Below are 14,850 nucleotides of genomic sequence, written 5' to 3'. Positions count from 1 at the left end.
AAATAAAATCGTAAAAATCAGAAAATGACGTTTCATAAGCATACAAAATTCAAACAAAAATACCAAAACAGTGTAATAATACCGATATTTATATTTGCAAAATTGTTAACAATATCATCGAAGTCTATGTTAGAACATAGTTCATGTTCAATGGCGAAAATGGCCAGCTCCTTTAATCTGTCATATGTCAATTTGAACATAAATAATTTTTCATTCTTTTTTTTGAGAAAGAACGTTCTCCATTGGCCACATTGACTAGAATAGTTAAAAGTATCCTTAGATACTATACTATTAGTTAACGAAGTTGTATTACACTAATTTTTATTTATTAATTGGTCGCTATATCGATTTCGGACGAGATTCGTCCATCATTAGGCGATACGTCAGAATAGTAAAAAACGAATCATGAAAATAATGAAGATGTTGGAATGTTGAAGTTGTACGTTGTTATCTGTAGTATTGTGAAAGATAAAAATAAAGCATGTACGATGAAGTACTTCCAATTAATAAATGTTAATAAAAATTACTGTAATACAACTTCTTTAACTATTAACACACTAATTGCAAAATGGAGCAATGCATCAACAATACTATACGATATTTGGAAAGTTAGCACTCAAATTGTTTAGCTGTATATAGTTCAGTACCTATTTGTAAAGGTTTTGTTTACCTTTGTGACTTTGCACGATTCCTTCACTTCCCGTCTATAACGATTAAGCCGTAATAAGCGAAGCAGCGACATTGGTATATGTGTATCATCGCCGCCGGCGCTAGCTTATTCGCTGTATATCAAGTACGATAAACTAATTTTAAAAAACCCTGCTATCCTATTAGATAATCGCTAATTAGTGGCCTGGCAGATGGCTATATTTTATAATCGCTTTCAGTCAATTGACATTACTAAGATTTATTATTATACTACATTATAATAGAACATTTTTTTTATTTTGAAATTTCAAAAACGCCGCCTCACCCCACGACCGGCCCTGAGTGTACAATGCATAACAATTTGAGGCGGTAATTGGATGTTTTCTTTCCAGGCCTACTTTGGAGACAAATGTTTCGAAACATAGTTTTATTGCATTGTCACAGTGATATAAAAAAAAAAAGATGTAAAAAGTCTTTAAACAGCACTGGTCCACCAGGTGGAATGGTGTATTTGCCAATTCATTTAATAGTTGTGAATTCTGTTGTTCTGCGGCGATCCAAAACACCAGCCAAAACAAAAAGAACCAGTTAAAATGGGGAAATATCTTAAACAAATCGCAAAAACCTTGATGGCACTTATATTTTGTTCAGTATACAACCTTTTCTGGACATCATTACTAATTCCTTGAGCTAAATGATTGGACTTCAGAATTGTACCTACCTACTTAGCGTACAGGGAATATCTCAGACTTTCATGAGTTAGACAAACAGGATCAAATTTTTTTCTCTTCAAATCTTTGTGAACAAACATTTCACTCATTCTTTTCCCCTTGGAGTATTTTCCCTGAGCAGCTTTTAAAGTGGATGGTTTAATCCATTGACACTCCTTCCTTGTTTTGAATTTTCCTTCTTCTTCATTTACAGCTATTATGAGGGCGTTAATATGTTTACACACCTTCCACCCACACCAGCGACACAATTACATTCGCTTTTAACTTTACGTTCAGAGTCCAACTAGAAAAAAATATCCGTCAATTGTCGTGCGGCAGCAAAGTAAATACCTACTGTTAATATTACTGTATATGGTGTTTTCGAAACATTTGTTTGCCTAACTACCCGTGCTGTGATCTGACCAGCTCTTTCAACAATGGTTTGCCTCCAGTAATTTCTTTTCTTTCTTTTTTAGATGTTGAGCCACAGTTTACAGCAAAAATAGGTTTAAATCCACACTGAATTTCTACTTCTGTAAAATAACGGACATTTAGAAGATAACCTAAACATTTTTTTCACCTCAAATTATTTGATTATTTTTACTGTTTCATATAATATTTACGTAAGTCTCTATTTAGGAACGAAATTTAATTTTAATATAAATAAACAATAATGCAACAAGAAAAGAACGTGAAAAACTATAGTCTAATTTCTTAAACCGTACGGACTGCTACAAACCACTCACTAAGGCCGAATTTTTATTTAACATGCATGGTAAACAATGCGATCAAAGATTTGTTGCACCTCACGAAGTGCCAGAGTCCTTGTGTGGAGGCGCTGGAGTGCAATATTCGCTTCTCGCTTATATGCGACCACTTGGGAAGTTGTTTTGTAACGCCACTGTATATCGAATTCGCCTAAAAACGCCCGACCACAGAATATCGTACTCTATATTCTGTGGCCCGCTATGCTGTTCATCGACTAATCAAGTGGGGAGAACGTAACCTAAAATCTAAATTTAAAATCAAACACAATTTAATGATGTTTCCTACACGTTTATGTTCTGGAATAGAAAGATTATGTGGAACGTATATTAACAAATTGTGCATTAGTACAACAGCTGTTCATTGTCGTGAAGTAGAAGATCGTAGACTAATGTTACGATCAATGCCAGCCCTCGATGAAGGCACTGTTGGCGAAAAGGCAATAGATATTGATACACAATTGGCACAGTAAGTCATTAAATCAGCTTCTTAACTGAATTATAGCAATTGTATGTTTAGAAAAGGAGATATATTCCCCGATATTAACACACCTACTAGGTTATTTTACGGAATACCATTTAAAGATATTCCAATATGTAATATTAAAGTGTCCAAGAACAACACAATTTTATGTTTGACCGATGCGAAAGGTGAGTTATATAAGATTTACCTCTGAGAAACAATGTAATTCTTTCAGGTGTCCCTAAACTTACCAGGTCTTGCGGTGTCGAAGGTTTTAAACATACTAAAAAGGGTACAAACATTGCAGCCCAAGCAACTGCTATTAGTATTGGATTGGTAAGGATGTGTTAACGTGCTTCATACATTAGTAGAATACAATTTTAGCAAGCAAAGGAACAAGGTTATCGGACTGTTCGGGTGCGAGTTGGTGGTTTAGGTCCTGGGAGAATGGTATGTTGAATAAGCTGTTAATTTTGTTTGTATTTTTCACCTTTAAATTTTAGTCCGCAATAAAAGGGTTACAGATGTCCGGTTTGAATATTGCTTCTATAACAGATGGGACCAAAGTGTCTTGGAATCCGCCTAGACCTAGAAAAGCAAAAAAATTGTAGTTTATTTTTTTTACAATAGCATTATTAAATTCTTGTTAAAATAATTTTCAAATATTGTATTAGATGAATTGGACATGGCACCGGGTAAGTCTGATTTTAGTACCTACCTAACTTCCATCATGAAACAAATTCCGGGACGATGATTGGAGAACTTTATTCCTGCAGGAAAGATAGCCGTATTCCCATGATGGCTAAGTTTTGCAATTCTTGAGAACCTATAGGAAAATAGTATGGAAAAAGAATTCCAGTGCTCTACCGCTATGGGAAAACCAAACTCTATGTAAATGAAATCAAAAGTTATTGTCTCGGTTATTGTATTACTTAATTTATTCTGTATTCCACACTTAAATTCTACAAATTTTGATATTTACAAAAGTGGCCTACTAATTGTTGAAGAGCCTTTGCATCTTTTTTTGAAAATATTGAATTAAGTGGGGGATAACTACTAGAGTACCTTTTGCAGACTACTTAATCTCGCTTTTCTTTCTCTTGCCATTTTTTTTTAAGTCTTGCCATGTCTAAGGTTTAGAATTACAGTCATATGTATTTGGTATTTTAATAATACTTGCCCTTCGCCATGCATTCCAATTTTTCTTGAGTCCAGGGATTAAATTCAATTTCACTTCAATATTTTGCCCCTTTTTTTATATGAAAATTACTGCTAAATTTACTTTTTCGAAGTTGTTGGTTACTCCATAATAAAATGAATTTTTGTTTATTTGCGCCTCTGTCATTTGGTGTTCCACTAATAGAAATTTAACTTAGAAGTACCTAGGGGTACCTACTACGTCCATTTTTTAACGCATTTTCTAACTCATGTTGAAAGGCGCGATTCTGACCACTTTCTCCGCTCGAAGCCTTAACTACTGCATTTGGTAGGTGATAGCTCTGGCATCTCAACCAAGAAAAATCTTGACGATTAAGGTCGATTCTCATTAGAGCAGCACCGAGCGGCGCGGCGCTAGCAGCAAATTGTAGGGGGTATTCCCACTTATGCAGCATTTGGAAGCGTGGCGAAGCAGCGTTTATGTTTATCAGTTTAAGCTTTGAATATAATATATTCAAAGGTTTAAGTGAGAATGTATTCTTACACGCTCGAAAGAAGAGCCATCACTATGCCATGTACACGACGAAAAAAGAAGAAAAAGAAAGCGGACGAGTACAATTAATTTTTCTATTCTTTCTCCGTCCATAGCGAATCTACTAACACACGCAAGCTCAACACAAAAGATAAATAAATGCTTTTCACAAGCCGCAGCACCACGCCGATCTACTTCGCTCCTCGATTCCCACTTGTCCGTCTACACGCAGAGCGGCGCGTTTCAAAGCAGCGCCGCGTATTCCAATGTTTCCCGACGCGTTTCAAATTTGCTGCGCGGCACCGCGCCGCTCTGCTCTGCACCGCTCTGCCTAGGTGAAAACGGATCCACTTATTTACATGCGAACAATCGAGAGCAGCATTTCGCCGCGCCGCGCTGCTCTGCGCCGCACTGCTCGATGTACAATCTACAATGTTAACACAAAAATATAAGTAGTGTATTAACTTAATATTTGATTCTGGATTATGATAGGAGGGTGGGCAGGGTCCACGCGTACCTAGGCCTTAAAGTCGGGCCCTTTGCACTACCTCCCTGACTAGAGTGGAGTGTATTTTTTTATCATTTTATCAGTCATGTGGGCATACAGGGTAATGAGGAAGCTCACAAGGTAGCCCTGGAACCCACATAACACAAACATATTTCTAAAATGTTTAAGATTATTACATAAATGTTTCCATAATATCAGTATAACATTTGTCCCACTTTTATGGGATAAATCTTTTATAAACGTTCGTGCGCCAATATTGTATAAATAAGCATATTTATCTTTGTGTAATATTTATGCAACATTTATTCTAAACCATACATTACTTATTAATAAGAAACCAATAACGGTAAATCTAAAAAATAATACATTGTATGTAATAATAAAATCGACTACTTCCTTTTCCTGAATTTGGCCTGAGCTAACCATTGCCTTAACTCCGGTAGCACATCGCTTTCCGTAGCATTCTCTGTTTTTAAATTGCTGCGAATTGATGCTGGAAAAATAGTACATATTCCCAGTCAACATTGTAACGTAACCGATTCATAAATATAATAGTTAACTAGTAGTTCGTTATGTATCTAGTAACTTAAATGTTACATGCAAGTAACACAGAACGCCTAGCACTGTAACGGTGTAACGTAACGAATACGTCACGCTATGTAACATACATGTAGGTATCTATATGTTACATGAACGTAATAAGTAACACAACGGAATGTTACAACAAATAATCCAGTTATGTATCGTATATACAAACATACATTATATTAGAGTAATATGTAATGCAACTGAAGGTTTAAGCAAATATAACTCTCGCCAGGAAAGATTGCCGGTCACAGCACACCTTGTGTCAATTTACAATCTTTGTTTTTATTAAGATGCAAGCGACTTGTGGAATAGGATGGTGCTAATGTTAAACAAAAGTCTTTTCGTTCAAACATTGACACGATACTATCCCGGAAGTCGCTAGCACCTTACGAAAAACAGAGATTGTACATCGGCAATATTTCCTGGCGAGAGTTATATGTAACATTATGTTGCATGGGGGTTGTATGTAACGCAACTGAAGGCTACCAGTAGGGGGAGGTTGCCCAAGAGTACGCACTTAACATTTTATTGACATTATTAGGCATCCATTTTGTACTGCACCTTTAAACAAATTGAAAAACGGACACATACTATATTTACTTTAGTTTACTAAATACTATATTATGTTAATAAATGGTAATTACAACAAAACGAAACATATTTGTAGAGTGGCATTTGCGCACTCTTGGGAACAGTGCGCCTTAAGAGTGCGCAGTGACGTTCTTAAGAGTGCGCAAGACCCTAATTACAAAAATCACACAAATATTGCCCTCCTGAATAGTACGTGCAAGCTTCGTGCCACCAATGAGCACACTTTAAGCACTGTATCCAATCTTCATCGGGCGGTTCCACAAATTTTTCATCACAACCTGGGCAAAATACATCCTCTTCTGGTGTCTCTGTTTGTGACATTCGTACTGACTCTTTTTCTTTGGACTTCTTAGAGGATTTGGACGTAGATGGCACAATTTTGGAAACGTTTGCTACTTCACACTGCAATCGTCTCTTAACAGAATTGGCTTTTGAAGGTGGTGCAGGCGGTGTTATTGTAATGGAGTTTTTGAAAGGGGTGCTTGTTAAAATTTCAGACTTTTGGGCATTCCTCCGTCTCACATTGGAGGTTTCCATTTTTGGCAAGGGTCTAATTTGGTATGGTGTCACAATCTCATTACTTTTTTGGTTTTCGCCTTCTAATATTATGCTGGAAATGGGAACATTTTCCAACTGCACTTCACTCATGTCGATTGTAATCGGTGATTTTAATAGCTCAAACCTCGAAACGTTTGTTTGGTCTGGGAATTCAATTATCACTGGAACAGTGTCCACTATTGGGTTGTCTGACTTACTAATGGAATCGACTCTTGATTGCGCAGAGTGTTCGGTTTTTTCCTCATTTGACAGTTCTTCTGAGTTGACCAGAATAGAGTGCTTTAATGATGGATCATCACCTTCTTTCGCCAATGCAATGGAGCTGAGATATGGTTTATCACTAACTGCAGATGGTGCAAAATCTTCCTCTCCAAACACGTTAGGATTGTATGGCGATATACCTGTTGTGGAAAAAGAATTTGTGGCCTTCTCAATGTTTGATACTTTGTAATACGCTTTCCGAAATAATCCGGCAACTTCTGATTGAGTGATAACCTTACCCGGATGTGTGACAAGGTAATTATCACATACCTCACTATAGGCTGATTTTAAGGGGCCGAAAAATCCTTTATCTAATGGCTGAAGCCTATGACTCGAATGAGGCGGAAGCGATAGGAGGTGGATAAAATTCTCACGCCAGTGTTCGGTGAGATACGTGATTGTCTAGCAGCAGGAGAACTGGCTCTTCTGGACTTGGTTTAACACTCGATTTGAAATGTTGTATCCATACAAGGAACAAATCAGAGTTAATAAACCCAGAATCAGATATCATTCTCAGCGTTCCAGTTGGGGCATCTTTAAACAGATCTTCCTTCATTCTCTTTCTTGGGAAAATTAATGCCGGGGGAACGTATTCACCACTTGCATTGAAACAACACACTGCCGTTATTAATTGACCTCTTTCCGCACTTGCAACTTTACTAACAGCTCTTTTTCCTTTCTCACACATTACTCGAGGTAGTTTGTTCGGAACCGTACTAAGCCCAGTTTCGTCCATGTTATACACTCGCTTAGGAGGGAAATTATATTTGACATACAACTGCTTCAAGTTTAAAAAAAATCTCTCTATTTGAGGTTTATTAAACCCCATTATACGCCCCATAGAGCATTTTTCAGGTTGTCGAAGAGCCATTTTCTGTCTCTTACAGAAATGTCTAACCCATTTATCACCTGCCACTTTTTTGTCCATGTTAAACGGATGTGGTAAATTATTCATAATAGCATATTCAAAAGCAATGTGTTTGAGATCTTTTCGTGTTAGACCGCATAAAACCTTGTATCCATTTGTTTTACATATTCAGCTAACTGATTTTCCATGTCGTTATTAAAAACACATTTAAATCTTCCTAAGGATTGTGGGACTGTTCCAAGTTTCAATCGTTTCCGAATAGTGGATTCGGGAATATTCAATTCTCTAGATAACTGTCGTTTTGATTTACCATTTTCTATTTCCGTTCGAATTGTTTGCATTAAGTCTTCTGTAAATGCAAGTCTCCTCTCAGACTTCCTCACATAGTAATTAGTCATTCTCTGCAAAAAAACGAGATGTAGGTACCTTAAACTCTTAGGTATTCCCAAGAGTGCGCAGTGCGTACTCTTGGGAATAGAAGTGTGCGTACTCTTGAGACAATGAATCGGTTTCCTGTTTTGATCTAATATTATTTATTAGTAACAAAATTCAAGTTACACCTTATTCTGCGTGTAGCTATAAAGCACTGATGTATGTAGTATATCATGCTATATATGTATAGTTAATCCAGATACTTACCTCTCAAAGCCTTACTTCGAACACAAATAAAATTGTAATATTTACTGCTGTCTGTCACGATGCACCGTTAACGCGGGAAAACTAATCACGTGATGACTGATTGTTTCTGCACTAGTGCACTCCATCTTTAAATAGTTCATAATTTACAAAGTAGGTGTCAGGTAGTGTTCTAAATCCTTATATTATAAAATAAATTACTCGCGCACTCTTGGGAGAGTGCGTACTCTTAGGTAACTTCACCCTAATGTAAAATATAACTAAATGCAGCAGTGAAAAATAAAGATATATTCTTATAAAATAAAACAAAATAACAATTCCTAAAAACGTCGAATATTATCACAATAGATACATTTCCAATATTCATTAATAATATATAATAAAATTATTGATTTTGGAGAGGTTTTTCTCTTGACTGTCTCAGCTTGCTTAAGCGTAACCACTCACCCACCGCCAATTCAATGGCACTTTCGCTAGTGTCGGGGAAAGTTTGCCGAACGGCATCTAAAAGAAAGTTCTATAAGACAAACTGCGTTCCCACCAAAACAGTTTTCATGGTGTAAAAAATAATTGTTGCTTACTTTAAATATTATTTATCAATTCGGAACTTGACAATTTTTCAACATTAATTGCCTCTAACGAACACGAAAGTGTGGAATTTGCCACGTTACTAATTGAAGCACATTCATGGGTAGTATGTTATTGTAACAACATAACTTTGTTACCTTCTAGAGTCCTTTCAGGTACGTAAGTGATTATTACGTGTTTGGTATAGAACATTCCAACTTCTGTGTTACATATCATTTCGGTTACAATTGTAACATAACTTTGTTAAGTTCTGGAGCCCTTTCAGTTATGTAAGTAATTATTACGTGTTTGGTATGGAACGTTCCAACCTCTATGTTACCTACATATAATTTCAGTTACAACTGTAACATATCAATGTTACTTAGTAGAGCTCTTTCAGCTATACCTGAGAGTTACATGTTGACTGGGATGAGCTGATCAATTTGTAATATTACCAAACCTTACCTAATAATAATTCATACAGCTTCAAAGGTTTAAATTTAAGTTTACCCTTTGCCCCGTCGAAACTGTAATTCGTAACAAAGTCGTTGGAGGTTTCTTTTGAATTTACATTTGCCGTGGACAGGGTGACTAACTGAGATTCCAAATCAGTTAATTTACTTTGTAACTATTATAAATTGCTGTCGAAACACCCTTCGTTGAAATTCTGAATTATTGAAATTTAGTTTCAGTCGTATTCCACTGCACGAGCTACTATACACCTACCATCGTTTTTCACATTCATCTCGTCTAGTTTCCTCAGGATCAATGAAATATGGTCCATAATTTCTAAAACCATGAATGTACAAACAAACAAAACTAATTCATAATTTAACAATACATACTTATTGTATTGTATGGGATCTCGTCTACCATATATTATCGAATATAATATTGTTCTCATCGTTGTCACACATTGCTATTACCTTGGCTATTCCTGCAAAGAAATGTGTTAAGTTACAATAATTGAAGTAAGATTTTTCCGCACCTGTTGTTTGTTTGTCACCACTTTTAAACTTTTTTAGCTACCAATTCTTTGAAACTTTGGCGATGTAACAGAGTTAGAAATTTCCCCATCATCCTTGCTTGTACTAGCATCATGCTCGGTGAAGTTTTGTTTTGTTTTAGTCCCTCTTGACCCCTTTTCGATACTTTTTTGTTGAGCGGGGCATTGAGCACTGTTTGGTATGGTATTTATATTTTCAACTTCTTCACATTGTAGTTGTGTACGGTGAAAATCAATAACAATAAATAAGACTTTTGTTCACCTGTTGTTTGACTCCCACTCCTTTTTTGGTCTAAAAGGTAATAATTAAACACCTCAATTAAAACCTTAATAACCTATTTACTGGATAAACAGTGCTATTTAAGAAGTAGCCATTGGGATTTACGTATGTCGTTTTTCACTATGCCTACTTTTAAATGACAAAATCTCTTCTGAAGGGCGCCTAATTTTATGCAACTAAAATAACTTCTTAAAACAAAAGATCTGGTTGATATTAATTGATTTGAATATTAGGTATCGTTTTGGCTTCCGTTCTATTTATTCAACTTCATTTTCATCATGTTTTTCGTTATATTTCTCTGTACTGCTAATTTGGTTTATCATTTCCATTTATTTCTTTTTTTATAAAATTCTAAAGATGAAACATTTTTATGATTATAACCACACTCAAAATACTTCGAACGGAAAATTTTCAGCTTATTTATTTTTTTATTCCCCTGTGCACCGATTATTGAAAATATTCTTTCAACATGGCCAAGTATTGCAAAAAAATTCACGGTAATAAGAGTGGAGTGATGATGTTTGCACGAGAACGCAATTTCACGTGTTTTTGTGTAAAGACCTAAATTTAAAATAGTTAAAACGTTGCACGTTGGTTCGTTCTCGATGGCGAAATTAAAAAAGAGAACAACTTGAGTATATATAAAAAAGATAGAGAATGTTCTCTCAAAAGTTCTCTTTAAAACTGATCCGTTGGCAACCCTATGTATTTCCAACTATTTTTTGCTGCACTCTTTTATTAACAGACTTCCCTTTCTCTTCTCATGCTTCTTTTAATGGGATACTGTGTAAAATTTCGGATTTTTGGCTTCTTCTTTTGCACGTCTTCACGTTAGATATCCTCCTTAATCTGTGCTTCTTGCATATGGACGAATTTGAATTGTGTCGTTTTGAAGGATCCAAAATAGTTTCTATCATAGGGTTGCATTTGGTGGCTCGAATAATGCGGTAGCGATTAAAGATAAATGGAGTTTACTTTGCTATTATTGATAACACCCAAACTACAATGCGAGGAATAGTTACTTGAGGAAAAGAATCGTAAAAATTCAAGTTTTTGAGAAAAATGGCAAAATGTCAATTTGCAGGGGTTCAAATTCCTTATAAACAGGGTACCCACTCACCCCTCGATGTGGTAACCCTTCAGAAATTAATTGATAGGGTTTCGCGGAGGTTCATTGAAAATTTAGGGGTTGTATCCAGTTGGTAAATGTAATCTAAAAATTTCACATTAAGCGACCTCATTAGGTGGTAGTTCTGCCGTTTCGATAGACACAAGAGTAAGGTTTAGCCCGGTGCTGTTAAGGATTGTTATCGGTTAAATTTGGCGGGTTTGCTGGTGGCGGTCGTTTCAAATCTTCACCAATGGCAGCAGCGATGTTTACGGGGTTGGGTGCGCTCATGAGGAGCATCCTGCTGCAGGCGTTACTTTTCGCCAGTGGTAAATTCTTGCCACCTTTTGACTCGTCGCTTTTTTTCGAAACTGTCTACCTGCACAGAACAGTGGACATGAATTATAAAATTAAGATTATACACGTTTAGGCATTTATATCTACAAGCGTTAACAGGAGTCTTTGACAATCTTAAAAAAACTACAAATGACTTTAGAAATTGTATGAAGGAACTGAATAATAATTTAGTTGTACAGAAAATCTAATTTGTAGATGTATTTTCTCGCAATCCATAAGTTTATTTGTAAGACAAATTGCAATAACAATTATTTACACGTCAATGATAAAAAATTGATTTGAAATTGACCAAGGTTTAGGCCACTTTTATTTCAATCCATCTAAATGTACGATGTGTTGCCTATGTAAAAGATGTGGCACACGTACAAACTGAATATGTAGAAACAATATACATATCACGATACTTTAGCCACCGCGATCTATAAAAAAATTAAATATGGCAGCTTTGACATTTTAATGACCAATTAACTTAAGTGGGTGTATTGTTTTGATTTAAATTGTGCAGCTATTAATTTTAAGAATCTGAACATTGAAGATTGTAATAAGAAATGTAAGTACATCGCATGGTTTACTATTTATTAAGCGAAACTTTGCACTATGTCTTCCATTGATTAATTTGACCCAATGTTTAACCTTCTTTTAACATTTTTCTTTTCAATTCTCGTGGATTTCTTCTTGTGGAAGGAATCACATAGTCAATAATGTCACCTGCTGTATTATTAGTTTCATTGAGAAGTGGATCAGTTCCGTGAAATGTGTGACAAATTTGCACTGTGGTGCAGGTGGTTGTTTTATTATTTGTAGATTTATTCAAAGTTACAACTAAGCTACATACCTACTCTCGATCACAAGAGTTGTAGTAGGTTAATGCACATAATTGCAGTATGTAGTACACTTGTGCTTCTATGCTAAAGATGATAGTTTTAATAGGGGGTTGGTTTACGCACACCTTACATTAGATCATTTGTATACCCTGAGCTTGCCGCTAGCTATTTATGTCTGTTCTTAGTAATTGAATTGATATTTTCAATTTGAAGGCAACTTAAAATGTAATATTGGTGACAGAAACCATTATGATTGTAATACCTTATTCCTTGCGATTAGTTCACAGTGCTGTGTCTAGATGGGCTCGGGACCTTGATTTCATTTTGTGGACCCTATTTGCTTACACAGCACATTCTTACTACAAGGTGTTGAATGCTTCTCACATTTTATTATCAACATACCTACCTAGTTATTCCAAAAAAGTTCAAAAAACTCCCTTGAATTATGTAGATTTCCAGATGCGGTTTAATGCATTTAACTTTTAAGCCAGTGGATGGCACTAACCATTTCATCATTTTAGTTTAGGGAAATGCTCGGAATTCAACACATAGTGAAATATCCTCCTTCATTGACACATATACCTACTCATTTAGTTCTTTTTTTATGTTACGAGACTCGCGACAGTGTTACCCGAGGGGGCATCCTGTCATAAAATTGTGTACACCAGATATCCTAGTTTTTAGACAAGATAACCTCGGATATCCCGAGATATCTTCGGATATACTCGAACATCCATAGATATCCTCGAGGGGGATTGCGACGCGATTGTCAGATTTTAGAGGATTGCATTGTGATTGCATATGATTGTAAATGATTGCAGATGATTGTAGGCGATTTTGGGCGACTAAGAAAGATGTTTGGTAGCTGCTCAAGTTACTAGACACGGACATATATATCTAACCAGGAAACATATTCATTCATTTTAGCCACTAGTTAGTTGGTAACATAGGTACTTATATACACACAAATAAAAATATAAACAAATATTTATTATGGACTATGGTATTCTCTCAAGGATTTCAAAGATGGTGTGTGGGTACGAAATAACAAACCTCAAAACAAAGTTAAACAGATCCATTTTTTTTAAGATCTTGAACCTATTCCCTATGTTCAGCTTGTCCTGCCTTCTAAGACGAAAATAATAATAATAATGGGACCACTGGGACCATAAAAAATATATTTCTTTGCAACTATTTGAATATCTTGCTCTTGCCAAATGTAATCATCAAGGTCTCTTTTGAGAAACTTCATTTTATACGTATCACCATCTATAGTCTCTATGATCCTGTCAATGTGCCATGTATCGTATGCAGCAGCATAGTATTCTTCATCTTTTAAAGACAATCACAACCTGTTTTTTCCTCTTCTTCAGAAAAACATTCATTTTCCCTCGCATTTTCCGTTTCCCTTTTTTCTGAATAGCTTCCACTTTCAGAAGTTTCGCTATCTTTCATGTTTGGGGCCCTTTTTGACAGAAGTTTTATATTTCTAGTTCTATTCGTACTTGGTGCTGCTATTTTTGAACAACTCTGCTGAGAACTTTGCATACTTTAGCATCTGAGAGTTCTATCCGAGGATAACTTCCCTTTTTTATCGGAAAACAGCCAGCACAGTGTTGATTTTTTCACCAACAAATTTTTGTCCTTGATTTTTATTTTTAAAAGGCTAGGATCGAGACTAGGGTCTAATGTTTTCGAATTGCGACCAGTGTAGTCTGTGGTATTCAGTGAATCGTAGCTGGAAAGCGAATTTAATTCTTCTTCCATATCATTCAGCTCTTCAATGGTATCTTCATTGAATACATTATTTTGGGCTTGACAAAGCATCTTCTGATTCAGGACATTTGTATTCAAAATATTCTTCAGAGTGATCTTGTTGCAAGTCTTTGGACAGAATAAAATCGGTTTGTTCTAATGCTGTATTTTGAATTGGTTCCGAAAGATTCATGTCTAGTTCCCTTGATTTTGTTAAAGCATCACATTTTGCCTTTTCAAGTGTACCCTTAATAATTTCATGACTTGGAAGTACTTCATTTTGGCCAACAGAATTACAGCCAAGTTTCTTGTTTTCTTCTCGAGGAAAAACAAAATCATCTGTAAAGAACGTATTAAATATTAATAGCATAATATTACATCTACGTTAGGCTTTTTACATCTGTTTAATCAGTAAAAACATTTTTGATAAAAATGACCGTGAAAATATCACAAGAAACATTATAAAAATTAAATATTGATGATTGATTGGAAAATACTCAAATTTTAATACACACAATACATATTGAAATCACTATGATGTCATTTATGCTTGGATCTTTTTAGTCTTTGGGTGAAATTCAAGCATGTCCGAAGTTCACCATCGGTTACTATGTACTTGTCATTGATCGTGTTTGGTGAAATATTTTTTCGCATGGCTGGCTACTGTC

The 14,850-nt window shown here is 35.5% G+C and overlaps 1 protein-coding gene and 1 long non-coding RNA gene across 4 annotated transcripts; one reads left to right on the top strand and one right to left on the bottom strand.

Annotated features, from left to right (window-relative positions):
• The first annotated feature begins 2,321 nt into the window (after positions 1–2,321).
• LOC116160557 (28S ribosomal protein S11, mitochondrial-like) lies at positions 2,322–3,284 on the top strand. Its single transcript, XM_031473779.1, has 5 exons — positions 2,322–2,591; positions 2,643–2,773; positions 2,821–2,921; positions 2,970–3,035; positions 3,089–3,284. The coding sequence occupies exons 1-5, from the start codon at positions 2,398–2,400 to the stop codon at positions 3,194–3,196; spliced, it is 600 nt and encodes a 199-aa protein (XP_031329639.1). The 5' UTR covers positions 2,322–2,397; the 3' UTR covers positions 3,197–3,284.
• Positions 3,285–8,631: 5,347 nt separating this feature from the next.
• On the bottom strand, positions 8,632–11,592 carry LOC116159022. Of its 3 annotated transcripts, none has more exons than XR_004142880.1 (5): positions 9,841–11,592; positions 9,698–9,789; positions 9,579–9,641; positions 9,011–9,519; positions 8,632–8,789 (listed from the first exon to the last, which is right to left on the bottom strand). It is a non-coding gene; the product is annotated as an uncharacterized LOC116159022 (long non-coding RNA). The 3 variants fall into 3 exon arrangements; XR_004142881.1 differs by having other exon boundaries at positions 9,318–9,519; XR_004142879.1 differs by having other exon boundaries at positions 8,632–9,519.
• Between the last annotated feature and the right edge of the window lie 3,258 nt (positions 11,593–14,850).

Source organism: Photinus pyralis, unplaced genomic scaffold, assembly GCF_008802855.1.
Source record: "Photinus pyralis isolate 1611_PpyrPB1 unplaced genomic scaffold, Ppyr1.3 Ppyr1.4_LG1, whole genome shotgun sequence".
Lineage (NCBI taxonomy): Eukaryota > Metazoa > Arthropoda > Insecta > Coleoptera > Lampyridae > Photinus > Photinus pyralis.
This window is presented reverse-complemented; position numbering and strand designations above follow the sequence as displayed.